This window comes from Urocitellus parryii, chromosome X (assembly GCF_045843805.1).
Source record: "Urocitellus parryii isolate mUroPar1 chromosome X, mUroPar1.hap1, whole genome shotgun sequence".
In the NCBI taxonomy this organism is placed as follows: Eukaryota; Metazoa; Chordata; class Mammalia; order Rodentia; family Sciuridae; genus Urocitellus; species Urocitellus parryii.
Window position 1 is genome coordinate 43,462,563 of NC_135547.1, and position 24,466 is coordinate 43,487,028.

At 38.0% G+C, this 24,466-nt stretch overlaps 2 protein-coding genes across 2 annotated transcripts in view; one reads left to right on the top strand and one right to left on the bottom strand.

Moving 5' to 3' along the window:
- Positions 1 to 24,466, bottom strand: part of Il1rapl2 (interleukin 1 receptor accessory protein like 2) — a 516,192-nt gene that overhangs the window by 481,830 nt on the left and 9,896 nt on the right. The gene's annotated exons all lie outside the window — the stretch shown is intronic.
- Tex13a (testis expressed 13A) lies at positions 16,772 to 18,044 on the top strand. The gene is made up of 2 exons (XM_077793993.1): positions 16,772 to 17,230; positions 17,337 to 18,044. The coding sequence occupies exons 1-2, from the start codon at positions 16,772 to 16,774 to the stop codon at positions 18,042 to 18,044; spliced, it is 1,167 nt and encodes a 388-aa protein (XP_077650119.1).

The following is a 24,466-nucleotide window of genomic DNA, read 5'->3' on the forward strand; positions in this document are numbered from 1 at the left end:
AGCCTCATTTGCATTAACTTGAGATGGTGATAAGGGGTTAAAGGGGGAAATGTTTCTGTGTTCTCTAACCCTTACCCTTCCATGAGCAACCTTAGGCTGGGGCTCTCCATATATTTACTCCCACTCTACTGGCATATGAATAGTAGACAACAAATTGCTTGTTAACCCTTGAACAAGCTCCAATATGAAGTTGTTGATGATGACCAAGATCCTAGAATTCAAAGACAAAGCCTAGTTTGAGTCCTGCTGTCACTATTGCTGACCTAGTAAAAGTATGATCAAGACTGCCTGACAGTGTGAGACTCAGGTTGATTTTTATTAGTCATGTAATCCAGCTCTGGCACAGTTCCCATTAAAAATCTTGCATTATTTAGATTTTATTTTGAAAAATGCCCCTGGCCAGTTCTATTTAAAATGCTTCTCGCAACTAAGACCCCAAAAAATGTTACTTTTCTTTCATTAGGTACAATTAGAGCTATGTAAGTTTGAGGAGGTAGACTGACAAGTGTGCAAGAATGGGGATTGTATTTTTTTCCCCTACATAACCTGAGAGGACAAGGAACACATTAAGACTTAAAGTAAGCAAAGGGTAATCCCAGTGATATTGTGGAAACAACTTGCAATTACTTTCATTTATAATATTTTCAAGTAGAGTTCTCCCTCAATATCCAGGGAAGATTTGCTTTAGGACCACCCATTCCCATGGACACATAAATCGCCAGATGCTCAAGTCTTTTATAGAAAATGGCATTGAATTTGTGAATAAACTATGTATATCCTCCCATATACTTTAAATCATCAATATATTCATCATACTACCTAATAAAATATAAATACTATGTAAATTATTATGTTACATTGTGTAGTGAATAATGACAACAAAAATCTGTACGTGATAGATACAAATATAATTATTTTATTTCCTATTATTTTTGATCCATGGTTGGTTGAATTCATAGATGTTAAATCCACAAATATAAAAAGTCAACTGTGGGCTTGGATTGTGGCTCAATGGTAGAGTGCTTGCCTAGCATGAGTGAGGAACGAGATTCAACTCTCAGCACTGCATATAAATAAACAAAATAAAGTACATTGACAACAAAAAATATTTTTTAAAAATTCAACTATCTTCATATCTATTATCATATTTAATTCTGCCAACATCCATGAAAACAAACAGGGTAAATCACCTAACAATTGTAAAACATAAACTGAACAAGTAACTTAATCAAGCTAATAACCTGGTCAGTGGTTTAGAGTCAATGTTTCCAACTAGTAGTCACAGGGGTCCTTGGAACTTGATGCTAACATTAGTTAAGAGCGGTGACACATGCCTGTAATCCCACCAGCTCTGGAGGCTGAGGCAGGAGTGTAAAGGAGCTAAGTAACTGAGTGAGACCCTGTCTCTAAATAAAATATAAAATAGGGCTAGGGATGTGGCTCAGTGGCCGACTGCCCTGAGTTCAGTCCCCAGAATCCTCCACCCACAAAAAAAGAGACAAACTAACTTGAGGTTATCCATGCCAATGTGGGCAATATGAAGAAAGAAACGCAGATAACTAAAGATAACATCTGAAGAATAGTTATTAATGTGCACAGGAAAATAATTTGTAAATTTTTGAAAAAAAATCAGTTATGAATCCAAAGGTTTAATGTTAGCTATTTTAGAGTGTGATTCATACATTGTCTTCCACAGAAATTTCTAAGGGAAAATTTTCATCAATTTTGTATTCTTGGGCAAGGGAGTCAGAGGCAAGCCTCAGGATTTAAAACAAACATGAGGGCCTAGCCGCCCGACTGTGCGGTAAGCAGACCACGCAACCCAGAGAGGGGGCACAGCCTCCCGCCTGCACGGTAGACAGACCACCCCAACTGGAGGAAGGGCCCAGCTGCCTGCCCGCATGGTCACCAGACCTAGCTCTGGACAAACATAAGGTCTCCCCAACACCCACCCCCCCTCATCAAACACCTTACAAGAAAAACAGATGGAATTCATCTTGGAAAATCCCAACAACCTTTAAAACTCATCAACCGGTGGGCGTGGCTACCAGCTCGGTTCTGCAGCGGATCAGGCACCTGGTTTACATCTCAGAGAATAAAAGTAGAGAGGCCACAGGTGGAAGCTCAAGTTTTCTCACACTGGCTACCACCACCACCCTGAACGTAGAGACTCAAGCTAGGAATAGACAAAGCCACCTACTGGAATAAAAGAAAACAGAGTTCTGAGAGACATTTCTTTCTTTCTTTTTTTCCTTTTTTCTTTCTTTCTCTTCTCCCTCTCTTTTCATCCATTCATCCAATCTCCTCTACCCTTTCCCCTCTGGTCCTCACAACCTCAACATATGTGAAACCAAGAATTGTGCATGAAAAAGGTCTTTAACAACTGAATCACCAGAATAATATAATATAGAGGAATTGCATATGCCCTATCTCCCTCCCCCCTTTTATTTCTTTTCTTTTTATCTTTTTTCTCTTATTTTCTTTCTTATGCTCTCGTTTTTTTGCCTTCTTTCCTTGTTATTTGTTTTTCTCCTTCTTACTCCCTCTATCCCACTTGCAACCCCCTATATTTTACCATTTATAAGTAGGGTAATCTTATAAATACAGATAGGAGTTTGAATCGAGACATTCTTCCATAAATTACTCATCTACTGGTTAGAGCTTTACAAAGTTACTAAGTTAGATTAACCCCATAACCTCACTCCTTTCCCCCTAAACATAACATCCTACACCTGAAATTCAGTTTTCTTCATGCTACCAGAAATGGTATGCCTTTCATGAAACTAATGACTGTATTTGTAAATGATAATTGAAACCAACATTTGTAGACATAGAGTCTAGCTATAAATGTAGTAATAAGGAAAAAGTGTGCTTAGATGACGTACTATTGATATTGGGAACTGTTAACATTGTCTTTCTCCACAAAAGAAAGACTTTGGAATTATACAAGAGCAATATAAATATATAGGGGGAAAATCAATAACACAAAAGTTTCTCAAAGCTGGAAAGAAACGTGAGCAGTATGAAAAGACAAAGAAAGAAAGGACCACAAGCAATGCAGGTCAACTCAACTTTAAAAGAGGTTATATCTGCATCAGATGGAATGTCAGATAAAGAGTTCAGGATATGCATGCTTCAGATGATCTGGAGTCTCAAGGAAGATATTAGAGAGCAAATTCAGACAATGAAAGATCACTTTAACAATGAATTACATAAACAAATCCAAGAAGCAAAAGATCAAATATACAGGGAGATAGAGGTTATTAAAAAAATCCTGGGAATGCAGGAAGCAATAAACCAAATTAAAAACTCAAATGAGAGTATTACCAGCAGAGTAGAACACTTAGAAGATAGAACATCAGACAATGAAGACAAAGTATTTCAACTTGAAAAGAACATAGACAGCTCAGAAAAACTGTTAAGAAACCATGAGCAAAACATCCAAGAAAAGTGGGATAACATAAAGAGACCAAACTTAAGAGTTATTGGGATACAGAAAGGTATAGAGGTCCAAACCAAAGGAATAAGCAATCTGTTCAATAAAATAATATGAGAAAACTTCCCAGACTTGAAGAATGAATCAGAACTCCAAATCCTAGAAGCCTACAGGATGCCAAATGTGCAAAATCACAGATACATACCAAGACACATTTTAATGAAGATGCCCAACATACAGAATAAGGAGAGGATTTTAAAAGCTACAAGAGAAAGGAAACAGATTACATTTAGGGGTAAACCAATCAGGTTAACGGCTTATCTTTCAACACAGACTCTGAAAGCTAGAAGATCCTGGAACAACATATTTCAAACACTGAAAGAAAATGGGTTCCAACCAAGAATCGTGTATCCAGTGACATTAAGCTTCAGGATGGAAGATGAAATTAAAACCTTCCACGATAAACAAAAGTTAAAAGAATTTGCAGCTAGAAAACCAGTGCTTCAAAACATCCTTGGCAAAACATTATATGAAGAGGAAATTAAAAATAACAATAAAAAACAAACAGTGGGAGGTAGTACAGTAAAGGAAAAACTATTCAAAGTGGAAAAACAAATCATGTTAAGTAACAAAAATAAACAAATATGGCTGGAAGAACAAACCATATCTCAATAGAAACCCGAAATGTTAATGGCTTAAACTCACCAATCAAGAGACACAGGCTAGTAGAATGAATAAAAAAAAAGATCCAATAATGTGCTGCCTACAGGAGACACATCTGATAGGAAAAGACATACATAGACTGAAGGTGAAAGTTTGGGAAAAATCATATCGCTCATATGGACCTCGGAAGCAAGCAGGAGTGTCCATACTCATATCAAATAAAATAGACTTAAAGCCAAACTTAATCAAAAGGGATAAAGAAGGACACAACATACTGCTCAAGGGAGCCATACACTATCAAGACATAACAATCATAAATACATATGCCCCAAACAATGGTGTAGCTATGTTCATCAAACAAACTCTTCTCAAGTTCAAGAGTCAAATAGACCACAATACAATAATTATGGGAGACTTCAACACACCTTTCTCACCACTGGACAGGTCTTCCAAACAAAGGTTGAATAAAGAAACCATAGAACTCAATAATACAATTAATAACCTAGACCTAATTGACATATATAGAATATAGCACCCAACATCAAGTGGTTACACTTCTTTTTTCTCAGCAGCACATGGATCCTTCTCAAAAATAGACCATATATTATGTCACAGGGAAACTCTTAGAAAATATAAAGGAGTAGAGATAATACCATGCATCCTATCTGATCATAATGGAATGAAACTGGAAATCAATGATAAAAGAAGGAAGGAAAAATCCTATATCACTTGGAAAATGAACAATATGTTACTGAATGATCAATGGGTTACAGAAGACATCAAGGAGGTAATTAAAAAATTCTTAGAGATAAATGAAAACACAGACACAACATATAGGAATCTATGGGACACAATAAAAGCAGTTCTAAGAAGAAAATTCATTGCTTGGAGTTCATTCCTTAAAAAAAGAAAAAAAACAACAAATAAATGAGCTCACACTTCATCTCAAAACCCTAGAAAAAGAAGAGCAAAACAATAGAAAAGGAGTAGAAGGCAAGAAATAATTAAAATCGGAGCTGAAATCAATGAAATTGAAACAAAAGAAACAATCGAAAAAAATTGACAAAACTAAAAGTTGGTTCTTTGAAAAAAATGAATAAGATTGACAGACCCTTAGCCATTCTAATGAAGAGAAGAAGAGAGAGAACTCAAATTACTAGCATATAGGATGAAAAAGGCTATATCACAACAGACACTACAGAAATACAGAAGATAATTAGAAATTATTTTGAAACCTTATACGCCAATAAAATAGAAGATAGTGAAGGCATCGATAAATTTCTTAATTCATATGATCTGCCCAAATTGAGTCAGGAGGATATAGACAACCTAAACAGACCAATATCAATTGAGGAAATAGAAGAAGCCATCAAAAGACTACCAACCAAGAAAAGCCAAGGACCAGATGGGTATACAGCAGAGTTTCACAAAACCTTTAAAGAAGAAATAATACCAATACTTTTCAAGCTATTTCAGGAAATAGAAAATGAGGGAGAACTCCCAAATTCATTCTACCAGGCCAACATCACCCTGATTCCTAAACCAGACAAAGACACTTCAAAGAAAGAAAACTACAGACCAATATTTCTAATGAACATAGATGCAAAAATCCTCAATAGAATTCTGGCGAATCGGATACACAAACATATCAAAAAGATCGTGCATCATGATCAAGTAGGATTCATCCCTGGGATGCAAGGCTGGTTCAATATACGGAAATTAATAAATGTTATTCAGCACATCAATAGACTTAAAATAAGAACCATATGATCATCTCGATAGATGTAGAAAAAGCATTTTACAAAGTACAACATCCCTTTATGTTCAAAACACTAGGAAAAACTAGGGATAACAGGATCATACTTCAACATTGTAAAAGCTATCTATGCTAAGCCCCAGGCTAGCATCATTCTGAACGGAGAAAAATTGAAGGCATTTCCTCTAAAATCTGGTACAAGACAGGGATGCCCTCTCTCACCACTTCTGTTCAACATAGTTCTCGAAATACTGGCCAGAGTAATTAGAAAGATGAAAGAAATTAAAGGCATAAAGATAGGAAAAGAAGAACTTATCACTATTTGCATTTGACATGATCCTATACCTAGAAGACCCAAAAGGTTCTACCAAGAAACTTCTGGAGCTAGTAAATGAATTCAGCAAAGTGGCAGGATATAAAATCAACATGCATAAATCTAAGGCATGCCTGTATATCAGTGACAAATCCTCTGAAATGGTAATGAGAACAACCACTCCATTCACAATATCCTCAAAAAAATAAAATACTTGGGAATCAACCTAACAAAAGAGGTGAAAGAACTATACAACGAAAACTAAAGAACCCTAAAGAGAGAAATAGAAAAAGACCTTAGAAGGTGGAAAGATATACCTTGTTCATTAATAGGCAGAACTAATATCATTAAAATGTCAATATTACCAAAATTACTCTATAGGTTTAATGCCATGCCAATCAAAATCCCAATGGCATTCCTCACAGAAATAGAAAAAACAATCATGAAATTCATCTGGAAAAATAAAAGACCCAGAATAGCAAAAGCAATTCTAAACAGGAAGAGTGAAACTGGAGGTATAGTGATACCAGATTTTAAACTATACTACAGAGCAATAGTAACAAAAACAGCATGGTACTGGTACCAAAACAGGCAGGTAGACCAATGGTACAGAATAGAGGACACAGAAACCAATCCACAAAATTACAACTTTCTTATATTTGATAAAGGGGCTAAAAGCATGCAATGGAGGAAAGACAGTATCTTCAACAAATGGTGCTGGGAAAACTGGAAATCCATATGCAACAAAATGAAACTGAATCCCTTTCTCTCGCCATGCACAAAAGTTAACTCAAAATGGATCAAAGAGCTTGATATCAAATCAGAGACTCTGCGCCTGATAGAAGAAAAAGTTGGCTCCGATCTACATATTGTTGGGTCGGGCTCCAAATTCCTTAATAGGATGCCCATAGCACAAGAGTTAATAACTAGAATCAACAAATGTGACTTACTCAAACTAAAAGGTTTTTTTCTCAGCAAGAGAAATAATAAGAGAGGTAAATAGGGAGCCTACATCCTGGGAACATATTTTTACTCCTCACACTTCAGATAGAGCCCTAATATCCAGAGTATACAAAGAACTCAAAAAGTTAAACAACAAGAAAACAAATAACCCAATCAACAAATGGGCCAAGGACCTGAACAGACACTTCTCAGAGGAGGATATACAATCAATCAACAAATACACAAAAAAATGCTCATCATCTCTAGCAATCAGAGAAATGCAAATTAAAACCACTCTAAGATACCATCTCACTCCAGTAAGAATGGCAGCCATTATGAAGTCAAACAATAACAAGTGCTGGTGAGGATGTAGGGAAAAGTGTACACTTGTACATTGCTGGTGGGACTGCAAATTGGTTCCGCCAATTTGGAAAGCAGTACGGAGATTCCTTGGAAAGCTGGGAATGGAACCATCATTGGACCATGCTATTCCCCTTCTCAGACTATACCCAAAAGACCTAAAAAGAGCATACAACAGGGACACAGCTACATCAATGTTCATAGCAGCACAATTCACAATAGCTAGACTATGGAACCAACCCAGATGCCCTTCAATAGATGAATGGATAAAAAAAATGTGGCATTTATACACAATGGAATATTACTCAGCACTAAAAAATAACAATATCATGTCATTTGCAGGGACATGGATGGCATTAGAGCAGATTATGCTAAGTGAAGCTAGCCAATCCCTAAAAAAACAAATGCAGAATGTCTTCTTTGATATAAGGGGGGCGACTCAAAACAGAGCAGGGAAGAAGAGCATGCGAAGAAGATTACCATTATATAGGGATGAGAGGTGCGTGGTAATGGGAGAGAGAAGGGGAATTGCACGGAAGATGGTAGTAGACCCTCATGGTTATGTAAAATTACATATAAGATGGTGTGAGGGGGAAGAAAAGAGAGAAACGTGTCACAGTAGATTGGGTAGAAAGAGGTGATGGGAGGGGAGGGGAGGGGAGGGGATGATAGGAAGGGCAGCACAATACAATAGACACTATTATGGCCCTATGTATAAATGTGGCTGTATAACCAATGTGATCCGGCAATCTGGAAACTTGGGAAAATAAAATTACATACCCCATTTGAATCTAATGTATGATATGTCAAGATCATTGTAATGTTTTGAGCAACTTATAAAAAAATAAATATACATGAAAAATCAGAATGTCCCTAACTGCCATCTATAAACATGTTTATATTATAAAATGTAAATTTTTATTTCAGAGTTTATGTGAATTTTTTGTAACATCACAGATAATCTAGTAAAAATCTATATAAATTAGAGAATTTTTTCATACCTAAAAGCAGAAGCCCTAGATAAAATGCCTGAGGATACAACTGAAACTTTTCTAACTGGTTCCTGCCATAGTCTTATATTCACTTCAAAATACTTCCCTTGCAAATTCCAGAAGCATTTAATGAACAGCAAACTAAAATAAACTTTACTTTTTGACATTTTAAAACTGTGAATTGACTGTTATATATAACTATCAATCATTTTGCCCTTGTTAGATGAGACTACACTCCTCAAACAAAAGCTATTAACTAATATTGTAGCAAATTCAGGGAAGAGAAACAAATGAATAATAATAAAAAAAATCTCAGGTACTTTGATGATCTTTATTTCTCAAAAAATCATTAGAAAAATAAAATGTTTTAATGAAAAATATCTTTAAATTGTGGAAAGGGAAAATTTCAGACTACTGCAAAAATAACAATATAAAATTACAAACAAATAATTTTAATGCACTAAAAAGCCAGAAAGGCCAAAACTGGCTGATTTATTAATATCATTATCTAAGAAGAATGACACACATGTAGAATCATTCAAATGACATTTTACCATGTATTTGCTGTGTGCTGTACTGATTATATACATTGAAATGTAGATGTAAACCTAATACAAGAACAAAAATATTTATGCTACTTTTTTTCCCACCCTTTCATCTTCGGTCTGTGCATGTCTTTTCCTGTGAGATGAGTCTCTTGAAGGCAATATATATCTGGGTCTTCATTTTAATTCCAATCTGTCAGTCTATGTCATTTAGTTGATGAATTTAGGCCATCCATATTCAGGGTTATTATTGAAATATAATTTGTATTCCCAGACATTCTGGGTTATTTTTGGTTTTCAACTTAACTTGGTTTCTCTTTTGATTGGCCTTTCCGAGCAATAAATGTGGGGGAACAGGAACACTCATACATTGCTGGTGGGACTACAAATTGGTGCAACCAATCTGGAAAGCAGCATAGAGAAACTGGAATGGAACCACTATTCGGGAAATTGAAATAGAACCACTATTTGACCCAGTTATCCCCTACTCGGTCTATACCCAAAGGACTTAAAATCAACATGGTATAATAATGCAGCCACATGAATATTCATAGCAGCTCAATTCACAATAGCCAAACTGTGGAAGCAACCTAGATGCCCTTCAGTAGATGAGTAGATAAAGAAACTGTGTTATATATATACACAATGAAATATTACTCAGCATTAAAAGGGAATAAAATTATGGCATTCGCAGGTAAATGGATGGAGTTAGAGGATATCATGCTGAGCAAAGTAAGCCTATCCCAAAAACCAAAGCTGAATATTCTCTCTGATAAGTGGATGCAATCCATAACCGGGAGGAGGGAAGCATGGGGAAAATGTAGGAGCTTTGATTGGGCAAAGGGGAGGGAAGAAAGGGAGGGTGCGCGGGGGAAGGAAAGATGGTGGAATGAGATGGACATCATTACCTTAGGTACACATATGACTGCACATATGGTATGACACTACATCATGTACAACCAAAGAAATGAAAAGTTGTGCCACAATTGTGTACAATTAATCAAAATTCATTCTGCTGTCATATATACCTAATTAAAACAAATTTAAAATTTACATTATAATAAGCATTTAGGGGAAACACAGGATCTTTTGAAAAAACTCACTTTTTGTTATTTTTAGTCTATAAGCCTTGCTTTCAGTTTTGTAGAGTTATGAAAACTTCAGAGGGTTGTGGTCTTTTTTTGTTTTATAAGTTATTTTTTATGGATCTCTGGCCTGTAAAATGTCAACAGATTTTAAGTGTGTACATTTTTTTTCCATCAGGCAGAGATTGGTTAGTAAACAAACAGGATTTGATGGGGGTATGAAGAGAGAATACTTTATTAACTCTTTTTAACTTCTGCCAACATGAATATTCAGCTTTGGCCATGATACTGATAATCTCCAGCTCAGAATCATAGAAACATAATTTGCTTATAGTTCATGTTACAGTTAGTCAATAGGTCAACCCTGGGACTTGAACTGTACTTGAATAGATTACTGCTTGAGATAATGGCCTTTAGAGGCAGATATGTAGGTTCAAATTCCAGCTCTATAATGTTCTATCTATGGATCTTTGGATAGGTGACTAAGTCTGTTTGGGGCATATATAAGTTAGATTAATAAAAAGCAACTATTTTACAGGGTTGTTATATCACATAAGTGTTAAGACTTGTAAAGGGTCTGAGATTTTACCCAATTTCCAAACTAACAAGTTATCCTGCCAGTTTCAAGGAAACTCCTATGTCACAATTAATAAATAATTTCTCACAATAAAGCAGCAGCATTTGTGTTGCTTACTCAAACTCAGTCTCATAGGACAATACAAAGAGGATCAGGGAACACCTGCAAAAGCAATGGGTCATAGGCAATGTGTCATATAGTATAGTGGAAGAGCTTCATGCTTAGAAAACACACATCTTTTATTATGGGTCATAAGCATATCATCCCTTTGTTCCAGAAGTAAATATGCTCTTTTTCCCAAGGCTGTATGCAAACCTTCCTTTTGCTCTAGAGGAAGACATTATTTCTATCTTCCAAGAGTCTTCTCTATACATACAACTTTGAAAAGCTAATCCAGGACAAAGTATAGTATGCTCAGAAGATATGCAGAAATGTGAGAGACCTAGAACAAAATCTCTCCTAACAATGAAATAGTTAAAGCCTTTAGCAAGTACCCGGTATATACTAAGCACCCTATAAAAATAAACTCCTTTAACATCATCACCACTATTACCACATTGCCTACAAATAAGTACCACAAAATAGCTACAAAATACAAATACCTACAAAATACAAATCCCACATTACCTCCCAATACAAATCATAAAGTCAATGAAAAGATTTCTTTTCTTGTCACTGTTTTTTTTAAGAAAACAGTCAATGGACCAGGATACAGGAAACATTACATTTATCCTAAAAACTGTTTGCTCAGGATAAATTTTATTATAAAAATTCCCTTTACAATAAATTCAAAACAAACTAATTTATTCTGAGACTGAGCATTAAATTCAGATAACTACTAAGAAAATTATGCTATATTACATATATATTTGACCCATTCATGTATAACAGAATTGTGGAACTTTCTATTGATCTGTTATGTCACCATTCCCAAGGAAAGCAATTACTGTTTTTCACCTAAGGATACAGGTAATTTGCTCAAAATATAACCCAGATTGACTGAAGATGAGGGTAAAGGTAAGAGGATAATCAAGGTAAATTTAAAATATTTCTTGCCACCACCATTATGCACACTATAAGTGATGCTTGCTTTCTTGTTTGAATGAAAACAACTTTAAGAATAATAATCTGAAATACATCATCCTATAATCAAAAAGCTTTCCATCAATCTGTGGAGAATCCTGATATTTCTATTAACAACAACATATCTCTCATCCAGAAAGCCTTCCCCAACCAATTCCACTGACTCTATTCCTATCTCCTCATTGGTTCATACTTACATTACAGATATTTTGTATCTGTTAATAACATTGTTTTATAATTTTCCTCATAACATTGACAAAGATTTTGTCAATTACCCAAGTTACATCTCAAACTCTTCAAAAACAGTTTTCTTTACATATGATTACCTACCTTGCCTGACTTTCTGTTGAAAATTTCATAACTAAATTGTCTTAGCAACTAATCTATTATGCCCTATGCCTCCATGATCTATTCTCTGACTTCTGTCTATGCCACCATAGCTGTCAGTTTCAGAGACCTTGAAAGACTTGTCAATATTCACTATTTATACTTGCTCCTCTAACTTCATTCTATGGCCCAATATCATTTGACTTCTGCCATATCATTCTATTGCTTTGCTAATCAGTAGAATCATTATTATGTGAACTGGATGACCTTTTGTTAATTAGGTTTGGCTAATAATATAGACCTAATCCAATCCAACCTCCATGTATTATTTGAAAAGAGTAACACTCATTTCACCTTCAAAATCTCTTAGTTTAAAACTATCCCCCTCCTTTTTTCTACTTCTTTCCTACCACTTCTATTTCTTATTATTTTTCCTTGGTTTACTCCCAAATTATTGACCACTATTCCCTAGGCCTTAGTGGGATTGTTTTCTGTTTCACTTTTTTCTCCCCACCTAACCTTCTTAAGCACTGGATCCTAGCCACAACTGAGCACTGGAACCATCCAAAGCTATAATACATATCTCCAGTTATGTTCTCTCTCTTACATTACAGACCAGTTGAGTCATCTAAGAGTCAATATAACTGTCATGAGGTACTTATCAATCCAAACTCAACTCATCTGTCTCCTATAGTATAATTTTCCTTCTATACTATGGTTAGAGGCATCACTAATCATAACACCAAATTTCACCAGATACCTCAAAATCACCCTCCATGCCATCTTCCCATATTTATTGTTATTATAAAACTGGTTAATAAGTCATGATAATTCTGTTTCAAAATCTGTCCTAAGGGGACAGACAGAATAAGATTGATCAGTGAGTACTAAGATATTATTAGATAAAGCTAGTAGTTTTGGTGTGCTATTTCACAGTAAGGTGACAACAGATAACAAAAATGTACTATGCATTTCAAAACACTACTAGAAAGGATTTTGAATGTTTTCACCATAAAAATGGTAAATTTTTGAGGAGGTATATAAATTTAATTCGATTTAAACATTATAAAATGGATACATGTATCAAAACATCATGCTACCCCACTTACATGTGTTTTGGTAGTTAAAAATAAATTTAATCCAGGGGCTGGGGATGTGACTCAAGTGATAGCGCGTTCGCCTAGCATGCGTGAGGCACTGGATTCAATTCTCAGCACCACGTAAATGTAAAATAAAGATACTGTCCACTTAAAAAAAATCTAAAAGAATAAATATTTTAAAAAAATAAAAAATAAATTTAATTCAAATTTTAAAAATTGTGTACTCTTCTGACATCTAGATTCTTCCATAGTTCAAACCCTAATAAAGTTCTGCTTATGCACTGAAATAATTTTATAACAGATCTCCCTCTCTTTTGATTTTTTCCCTTCTTCAATTCTTTAGCCATGTGAAAAAAGATGTTTATTCAGCAGAAGTGAAATGATGGCAGCATATGGAGAAAACTGATTTCAAGCTGAAGTCAACATTTAAATTCTAATCAAAGAAAAATAGGGTAAAAGATGTTCTTACATTAGAAGAATAGAAGACAAAGAATAAGATAACTATTAAACCACCAAAGTCAGGACCCTGATAGAAAGAAAGAGATTCATAAGGCAGGCCTCTTCCCACTCTATTTCCTCTCCCTATGTTATTTCAAACACTACCAAGAATTCAACTTCTTCCTCCCAATATAATAATTCTAACCCTGATATCTCTCCTAAGCTTTAGACTCAAACTGCTGACTGGGTATCTCTACCAGGTCACCCAACAGGTTACCGCAATATCTATCTATCTATCTATCCATCCATCCATCCATCTATCTATATCTATATCTATATCTATATCTATATCTATATCTATACCTATACCTATACCTATATCTATATCTATATCTATATCTATCTATCTATCTGAAGGTAAACTAACTCTAACCAACTGCTTCATTTTCCATCAAAGTCTATCTTCTTACTCCCCTATAAGAGAAACCTGGAAATTATCTTAGGCATTTCCTAACTCTCATCCCTAACATCTCTAATGAATTCCACCTAAAGTCCATGTTTAAACTGGACAAATGACTCTCTGCATTCTTCTCTCCATCTCTACATCTAGCACCTCAATTTACCTCTTGAATTATTGTGACAGCTCCCTAATGATCCTCCCTATCACTTGTCTCTCCCACTTCTCCTCAAAAGTTCATTTTCAGAAATCACTCTAAAACCAAATTATGAACCATGACTACTGATGGCTGATAAATACAAAAGATTAAATGTAAAGAAAATACAAGACAGTATTTTAAAAGAAGGTTAAATCAGGGAAACTCTCTACCTTTGGTATTCAATTACCCTCTTAGGTAATATTTTAATGCCTGATTGTTTTTTTTCTCTTTTACTACCATATAGGATAAATACTACCATTTTCAATGTAGTTCACAGAATAAAACATAATGCTGAATAATAAAGGATGAATAACCTGATTTTTCCAGGGATAGATAATGCAAAACACAAAATAAGTGTATCTGTTCATGACTTATTCCTTTGGGATGTATTAATAATAGCAGAGAAGATAATGGAGAGTATTAAATCCCAAAGGCAAGCTGTAGAAAGATTCTAATATCAGGACAAAGAGTGTAACATAAGAAGCCATCATATATTTTTAAGCTTAGGAGTAACATGAACATAGAAAAAAATCTAGAAGCAATTAGGAATTAGGAGGAAATTAAAGACAGGAACAATATTTAAAAAACAATATGGGCAATCTCTAAATGTGAACAGATATCAAAGAAGTTTCTAAGGTATTAGCAAAGGGTATGGTGACCAATTTGTTTCCTACATTTTGGGGAGTTAGTTAGGTATTTTTTTTTCCAAGACTTCTATATTGCACAACATAGGAATAAGTAGGAGGTCACTGACCTGAGACTGTTTCTATATTTTGAGTCCTTACCTAAGCTATGAACAAATTTGGTATATTAAAAAACTCAAATTTTAAAGAATAACAAACAGCCGGGTTTGCACCAATCAAAATCAGCTGTATCTCAGCCAATCACATGAATTCAAGCAATCAGATCATTCCCAAATAAGGCAGATTGCCTAGCTATAATCAGGTGGTTTCTCTATTTTTATGTTTGCCCTAGAAATCTCACTGCTCAGGCTGAATCACTCCTGAATCTCTCCAAAATTCAGGAGAATTTTGACTCATGAATCATTCTCTGCTCAAATAAACTTCATTGAACTTTAAACTTTTAAACAAAGAGTGTTGAGTTACATTAAGAACATTCTGATTTGAGAGGTCTTTAGGACACTCATGACATGGGAATATAGAGCAGGAGTTAGGCCAAATCATGCCAACTGCCTATTCTAAATAAAATTTTACCAGAACACAGAACACACTCATTCCTTCAGGTATTATTTATGGCTACTGTTTTATGGCACGTAGTTGGGATATATATTCTTTTTCCCTGGAGTCTCAAATAATTACTCTCAATTCCTTTACAGAAAATGTTAACTAAACTTCCTATTGGAGGGAATTCAATAGTCTGAACAGGAGCTACAGAAATTTTCTACAGGGGGTGGCGCCAGAGGCCACTGAGAGGTTGGAGATGTTCCCTGACTGGAACACGCTACCTCTAGGGGTCCTAACATACTCTGGGGTTAGATAAATATATGTCGGGAAGGAGGGGTTTCGGTATTTTGTTACTTGTACAAAAGTTTCGTTTTCTTCATTCTGTGTCTTTTCTAACCACTCTCGGCAAATTAATTTGCAGGCCAAAAGGTACATAGGATCAGGGAAATGAAAGGAATGTTTTCATCCTTTGCATTCTTAAGTTTAGCTCCTCTCCTCCACCCCTCTTCCTTCGGGGCTACTTGATGCCACAGAGGTGTTGGAGTTACTTCCTGTTCTAGAATATTCCAAGTATTGGAGGGGGCTCACCAGGCGTGGAACAAACCATCATGGTGGGGCGGGACCTTTTGGACTGACTTCTGAGAGCTTCATTTTCTTCATTCTGGGTCTTTTCTAACCAGTCCCGTTTCTTCCCGCCTTCGATGGCTTTCAGCCATGTGGTGGGTTCCCTTAGGAGCCCAGGAGGGGGCGGGACCTTCCGCTCTCCCTCCTCGGCACCCCCGCAGTCTCTGGGAGTTGGAACAGTCCTAGAGTAAAAGCCTAGAGATTTGGCCGCGTGGCTCCCTTTTCCCGGAGCCCTCGGAGCGAGAGGGACCCCTTTCTCCCTGGGAGAGGGCTGTGGTAGCCCTGTATCTACTCTGGTGAGCCCGGGGGGAAGCGTTCTATGAGGGGACCGAGGCAGAGGCGGCTCTTTATGAGTGGGTGGGACAGAGAAGCGAGGGGTGGGACAGAGAAGAGAGGGGTGGGGAGCCAAGGAAAGGGGAGGAGAGTAAAGGCGAAGGGAAGGGCTAATGGTGGGGGAGGGGAGTGAGGGGGAGGGGTAGAGCTGAGGGTGAGGGGAGGGGCTAAGGGCTATGGGGGTCGGGGTGGGCCCTAAAGGCAGGGGAGGGATACTAAGAGTGAAGGGGTGGGGGGCTATAGGCGACTGGGGTGGGGGTGGGGAGGCTGAGGACGAGGGGGTCTTAAAGGAGAAGGACAGGACAACTGGTTGATCCATCTCCCAGGGCCCACAAAGCCACAAGCCCTTTAAACATCATGGCCTTGAAACCTGAGGACCCCTGTAGTGGATTTCGGCATAGCAAGGTGGTGGCCTTCATCAATGAGAAGATGGCCAGGCATGTGAAAGGCCCTGAGTTCTACCTTGACAATCTAACCTTGTCCTGGGAGGAAGTGGAAGATAAGATCAGAACCATCCTGGAGGACAGTGAGATGTCCAGCGAGGCCCAGGAAGCCTGCGCCTGGGGCAGCCTAGCTCTGGGCTTGCGCTTTGCTTGCAGGCAGGAGCACTTACAGGGGCACAGGGTACAGTGGCTGCAGGACTTCTCCAAATTGCACAAGTCAGCCGCCCAAGCCTTGGCCTCAGAACTGAAGCAGCTCACGATGCAACAAGAGATGGAGCGCAAGGAGGCTGCTTTCCAACTACGGCTGACCCAGGCCAAAGTGGTGGAAGTGCAGAAAGAGTGTGACCTACTAAAGAGGAAGCTGCTCCAGGTGGTAAGATCACCCTGCCATGCCAGTCCTACCTTTCACCCCTACTCTAGGCCTGTCCACCACCCCCTTGACCATAGATCACATCTCAGCCCTGCCCACTTCTCTCTAGGAACTCAGGGCTCCCCCAGAGCAGGTTGCAGAGGGGCCAAGCCTGGCTACTGCTAGAGGGGCAGGGACCGAAGGAACAGGAGAGATAGAAGAGACAACAGCAGCTACAGATGATGCCACAGGAGGAGGAAGAGGAGGAAGAAGAGGAGAGGAGAGTGATGCAGTGGGAGCTGCCCCCGTGGAGGCTGAACAGGAGCTGGGTGGGAACTTCCTGCAGCTTCTTGGAACTACTGAGCCAAAAAATTACACCTCTGGTGGGCAGAGGGAGGGAGATCCTGGATCCACGGAAAATTCCATGTTTTCTCTCTCTGGGACCCTGAATCCCCTGTTCATAGCCTCACCAGAACCCCTCCCTGTCCAGCTCCCTGCCTCGTTCTCTTACTCATATTCATCCCCTTTGTCCCCCTTCCCAGCCTCATCCTCACTCTCACCATCTCCACCAATAGCCATGGTCATAGCACCTGCTCCACCTCAAATGCTTCCCCATAGCTCAGCCTTTGATGTTAGCCTGTGGTCTGATATGGGGGCCCAGGGATTAGACCCTCCAGAAACCCTTAATAGGAAAGACTTTGAACTCCATCAGCCGAGAAAACCTCCGGTTTTTCGCAGGCCTGGGGATTGGGACTGCCCTTGGTGTAAAGCTGTGAATTTTTCAAGAAGGGAAAGTTGCTTCCGCTGTGGGAGGGGAATCTGGCTGCAAAGCCCTTAGTGAATTCAGAAATATGAAATAGAACCGAAACATATCCCAGTGGGAAATCAATTTTCAGAGGTGGGTGGGAGGTGGAGGGAAGGGGTGGAATGGAGGTGAGGGATGAGAGGTGGGGAGGGTGTAGATGGTGGAAGGAAAGACATGGTTTGATTACCTTTGTTTTTGTTTTTTGTTTAGTTTTGTTGTTGCAGTATTGGAGCTTGAACTCAGGAGTGCTCTACCCCTGAGCTCTATTCTGAGCCCTTTCAATTTTTATTTTTTAATTTTGAGACAGAGTCTTGCTAAATGGTCCAGGCTGACCTTAACTGGTGATCTTCCTGCCTTAGCCCCCTGAGTAGTTGGTATTATAAGTGTGTACCACCATACCCAACTTGATTACCCCTTTTTATTCCAGAGGGTCATTCAGTACCCTAGATCTACTGCAGCTTTTGGGTGTGTGTATATGTGTGTGTGTGTGTGTGTGTGTGTGTGTGTGTGTGCATGCACACATGTGAACACCTGTCTGTCTCCCCACTCTAGTGTCTAGTGGATGTGCACAGTCATGTATAGAAAAGTCCACCCTCTTTCCCCGCCTAGTCCTTATATAGTTAAGTGTGGTCATTTGACACATCCTGAGCCACACAGATTCCCAGGCTAGATCATGTGCACTGAGAGGTAGATGCCATAGTAATGATGGAGTTGGTCAGTGAAGCAGTGGGTTATTTTATTGAGGCCTGGGTCATAGCCACAAACACTGAGGCCACAGCTGAGGCCTGGCCCTGACTATGGGGGAGAAAAACTGGGTGCTTTACAGAGGTATCTTTTGGAGGACACGAATGTGAGGTCCCAGGATGCAGACAGGCATAGAAGAGTTGATCCAGTGACTCCAGAGAGCTGGAGAGACGGGTTGTGGTGCAACTCCTTTCACATCTTGCAATCATGCTACATGAGGATCCACTTTACCCAGATAGTATTTTATTTTTATAACCTTATTTTATTTACTTATTTATTTTTATGTGGTTCTGAGGATGGAACCCAGTGCCTCACACATGCCAGATGAGGGTGATACCACTGAGCCACAACCCCAGCCCCAGATACCTTTTTCTTTAAGCTAACTTGAGTAGGTTCCTATTCTTGAGAACCTGATTATTTCCCAGTCAGAAACTAGTACCAGCAGAGAAATTTCAAGCAACAGACCATTAAAGAAACTGTTGAAACTGGCTGGGGAGTTCCATCAAGGTTTGGCGAGTAGTGAGAATTCCTGCATCCCAGGAGTCCCCAAGAATGAACTGAATAGGGATGGCTCATGTTCTGGGGGAGTTAAATCACAAGAAAAATCAAAGAAAGCTTGGGGGGTGGGTAACCATAGGTTTATACTGGGATCAAAATAACACAGCAGAAATTCACCACCCCTAAGAGAATCCCCACAGGGTTGCATACAAAAGATGCCAGCAGCACCAGCTGCAGGCAAGGACTCCTATAACTGCACAGTCTCATGACAGGAGAATCATCCCCACTCATCAGTAGATGAAACCAGAGACAGATCTGAATTCATACCACTGCCAAGGTGAGTCAGAAACTCATAGTATTCAGGGTATGCTCATCTAGACCATTCTCTCCTCCAACCCACCACCAGGAAAAATGTGGTAAAGGAATCTGGCTATAAAGCTCTCAGTGAATTCATAAATGTGAAATAGAACAGAAGCATATCCAATGGGAAATCAACCTCCAGTGGGAGGGGGAGAGGTGGGAGGAAGATGAGAGTGAGTCGGGGAAGGGGGTGGATGGGAGGTTGGTCTGCTTTTCCCCCTGGTGACCATAAGCTGTGTTGAAGGGGGCTAAAAGTGTGCTTTAGCCCTCAGGTGGAAGGATGGGGAGGAGGTGTGCAACTGGAGCACAATGAGACATGACTGGAGGAGTCCTGGACATCACCAAGGGACTGTGGACCTACATACCAGAAAGCTGCCATGGCTCTGGGACATCCAGCAGAGATGTGACTTTCGGCTGTCTCCTGTTCGGAAGGGTGTGGACAATCACCATCCAAATGGGGGCCAGATACTTAGCCTGTACATTTGAGAAATGCCTTCATGTTTGTTTATTTCCTTCTATGCAGATTTTCTTAACCTCAGTACTCCTGACATTTAGAATTGGATAATTCTTTGTTGTGGGGGACTGGCCATGCATTGTAGGATGTTCAGCAGACTCCCTAGCCTCTATCCACTAGATGCCAGTGGTACCCACCCCACTTATTCAGTCATGGTAGACAAAATTGACTCCAGATGTTGCCACATATCCACTAAAGGTTAAAATCATCCCCAGTTGGAGATTACTGGAGGCAATAAAGTAATTAGTAACGTTTGAATAGGGGATGAATCAAAAAAAGAAGGTCATGTAGGCTGAGGGGCCCTGAGAGATAAAAGCTGAAAATGTCCATTGGGCTTGCATTTACTTTGGATCTTCAGTCAAATTCAGGGGCATGGTAGGGTAGAAGCCAAACTGCAAGGACTGAGTGAATGGGAAGTGAAGAAGTGGAGTCAGTGAGGGGAAGCTCTTTTTAAGGACAAAGATTGATTGTGACTGGATATGTGGTTTAGAGAGAGTTCTTTTGAACATGGGAGAAACTTGAGTCATGGGGAAAGGGATCACAGAAGCATGAAATATATGACAGAATAAAATACTGCAAACTATATTAGAGTCACTTTTTATTTTTGTATACAAAATTCCTTTAAAAATCCTATTAGTGTATATACATAGTTGGTATGTATGTTTGTAGATTTATGTTTGAGTAAGTATAGAAAAGGTCTGGAAAGACATTCAGCAAATAATGCATTAACTAGGCAGAGTGCACTCATCTCTGCCAATGAGTGCTATGGGGTACAGTTGGGGCTATGAAATACAGAACTTTTTACTTTATAAACTTCCATTTTTTGAAAGTCAAATAATTAAATGTTGAAAAAAATTTAAAATGGATTGAATTTATTGACTTGGATAGTTTTGGAAGTTCCAGTTCCTCTGTGATAGAAGAGAGAAGACACTGCATGGCTAGAAGATTGGAAACCAAGGGGACAAGGATAGAAGGTCAAGAGGGGTGGCTTCTGAATAATGGTACATATAAGAATAATCATGGAAATGGAGGTGAGGAATGGGGAAGAAAGAAAGGATCACTAAATCATTAAGGTGCACAGAGAACACCATTGGTATAATACCCAAGTGGGATGGTGGTAGGATTCCAGGAGGGGGCATTGGAAAGGAAGTTGTGGCATTCCAGGAGGGCACCAGACACAAATCTCTCTGGTGCTACAACTTATTTTCATATTTAAAAAATCTTTTAGTTGTAGATGGACACAATATCTTTATTTTTATGTGGTGTTGATGATCAAACCCAGTGCCTCACATGTGTGAGGCAAGCACTCTACCAGTGAGCTATAACCCCAGCCTTCATATTTTTTTCAGTAATGGATTCAGTGTGTTTGAATTTGGATTTTATATTTGGTAGGACCATGGAAAGACAAAAACTTTTACATAACTTCATGTATTTGCCCATTTAATTTTTTCTGTGAGTCTGAAGGAAAGATGTCAACAAATTATAATTATTTCTACTTCTATCACTTATTACCCTCTAAAAACTCAGCAGAGGGGATCTGACATGGTCTTTGAGACCTTGGGCAAGGATGCTTAGTGATATAGATAGCTAAAAAGGAAGATATCTTTAAAAACAATATAGTTCTTGTGGGCAAGAAAATTGGATAAAAATTTCATGGGGACAAAGTCATGTTCCAAAACCATGAACTCTACCTCTAGAAAAGCTGTGATGCTCCTGATGCTTCCCTTTTGAGATAACAACAAAGTGTTAAAAGGGAATATTGAAGGATTCTCTGTTGACCTTTCTCTTTCTGGTGACACATCCACACTGGAAAGTCAAACTTGACTTTCCCTGTTTCTAAGAAGTAAAAATAACTCAAACCATATTTTATTTAGAAAAAATGATTTTTGGACTTTGTTTCATATCATGTGAGATCAAAGTCAAGAGTTGGCCAGGGTATTTGTACAGAAATGTTACCTAGTATAGTAAGATTCCCTGAATACCTTAAAATTCAGGATTTTCTAAATGACTTAATGATGCATCTCAAGGTCTTCAAAAAAATAAGAACAAACTGAACCTAAAATCAGTAGAAGGAAAGAAATCACAAAGACCAGGATAGAAATAAATGAAATAGAGACAAAAAGAATACAAAGGTTCAATGAAACAGAGTTGTTTCTTTGAAAAGAAAACAAAATTGACAAATTGTTAAACTAAGAGAAAGAGAAAAACAAAGTAAAATTAGAGGTGAAGAAGGGTATATTACAACAGATAACCTCTAAAATCCATAGGATCATTAAGGGATATTTTGAAAAACTATGTCAATAAGTTGGAAAATCTAGAATAAATTTTCTGGGCACAAAAGACTTGCCAAAACTGAACCAAGATGATCTATAAGTAGATCAGTAACAATGAGATTGGAATAATAATAAAAGTCTCCCAAAGAAGCCAAGGACTGTATGGATTCACTGCTGAATTTTACTAGACTTTGAAAAGAAGAGTTAAAACTAATGCTCCCCTAACTGTTACATAAAATAGAAAGGAAAGGGACCTTTTCAAACTCAATTTTATGAAGACAGTATCACCCTGATAACAAGTCTGGATAAGGAGACAAGAACAAAAGCAAAAAGAGAACAAGACCAATAGTCTTGATGAACATTGATGCAAAAATCCTTATTGAAATTCTGAAAAATAGGGGCTGGGATTGTGGCTCAGCGGTAGAGCACTCGCCTACCATGGGCAGGACCCGGGTTCAATCCTCAGTACCACATAAACAAGTAAAGGCATTGTGTTGTGTCCATCTACACCTAAAAAATGAGAAATAGCACATTAAAAGATCATTCACTACCAAAAGATAAATGGATTAAGAGCATATATTTAATACAGTATTATTTGGCCAGAAAGAATGAAATTATGTCATATGCAGCAAAATGTATAAAACTGGAGGACATGATGTTAAGCAAAATAAGCCAGACACAGAAAGATAAGTGTTTCATGTTTTCTCCCATATGTGGAAATTAAGGGGGGTAAATAGACCTGAAAGCATAAGACAAGCTATTAGATAATTGGGTGGAGAAGGGAAAAAAGGGTAAAATGAATAAAGCACAATATGTGTGGCAATGTCACAGTGAAATGCACTAATATCTAAAATTAATATGTGCTATTAATTGTAATTTAAAAGTGCTTCAAGGAAAAGTATTAAAAATTAAAATAATCAGAATTTTCTGTGACTTTTTGTCCTGCTACATAATACTAGGGTTCCCAGCATCATTCTTTGCATGCCAACTCACAAAATCACCTTTCTGCTATTTCTTTTTGTAAAACTTAACATATTAAAAAAGAAAGATGAAAGATGCATGCAAGCAAATTAAAAACCTCTGTACTGTAGTGATCTACAGATTTTGGCCAGTAAGTCAACATGCAACATATTTGAAAAGCTGTTCTGTGATATGTATATTCACTGTGCGAGGAGGAAGCTTGGGTAGGCTTTGAAATCAGTTAAGGAGGAGGAGAGAAAAATCTCTTCCTTGAGAGTAAGGAGAGGAATGGAAATAGAAAACGTGGCCAAAACCCTTTCCTTTGGGGAATTAAGGGAAAGGTAGTAAGCAGGGATATGGGAAACAAGGTTAAAAACAAAAAAATGTATATAATATTTCTATACCCAAATATGTACATATTGCCTTACTTCTGAAGAATATGATCTTGTCTGGAAATGATTGTGTGTTGGTCAGTGCTACTCTATGTTTACTTTAATTAGATCAAGGTTGCAGGGTAGAAATTCATATCACATCCTACTTTGCTTTTCTCTGTTTCATACCTTAGATCCAGACTATACCCATAAAATACCAACCAACTATCTTGTCAAAGTGGATCATTCTTCAGTGTGGTAAGAGTGTGATCATGGCTCCATGTGAATTAATCCCTATCCTTGAGAAAACTAGTTGCATTGCATGCTCTGATTAACACTAATATGGTCAGCAGCATTGCTCTTCTTCAATCAGGGTGGAGTCTTAGAATGGAGTTTTCCCACTTTATACATACATTGTCTCCAAGGAAAGAACTGCTATAAAAGTGCCTTAATACCTGACACAACTTAAAGTGTACATTAGATGTATCTTTTAGCTCTTCTCAGAATTGGTCAATGTCTTAAAATATTATGCTCCAAAATATATGCAAGACCTCCATAAAGTAAGAGTTAGTTATTGTTAGGTTCACATTTAGAAAAAGGGCCTTGATAAACAGGTTCCAGCCAAACTTAACTGCCTTTTTTTCCCTGTTAACAATCATATAGCCTTGCCTGTGAATATGTCTACTATCACTTATGTTTAGATCCTCAATAACAACATCAAATACCTCTGATTCT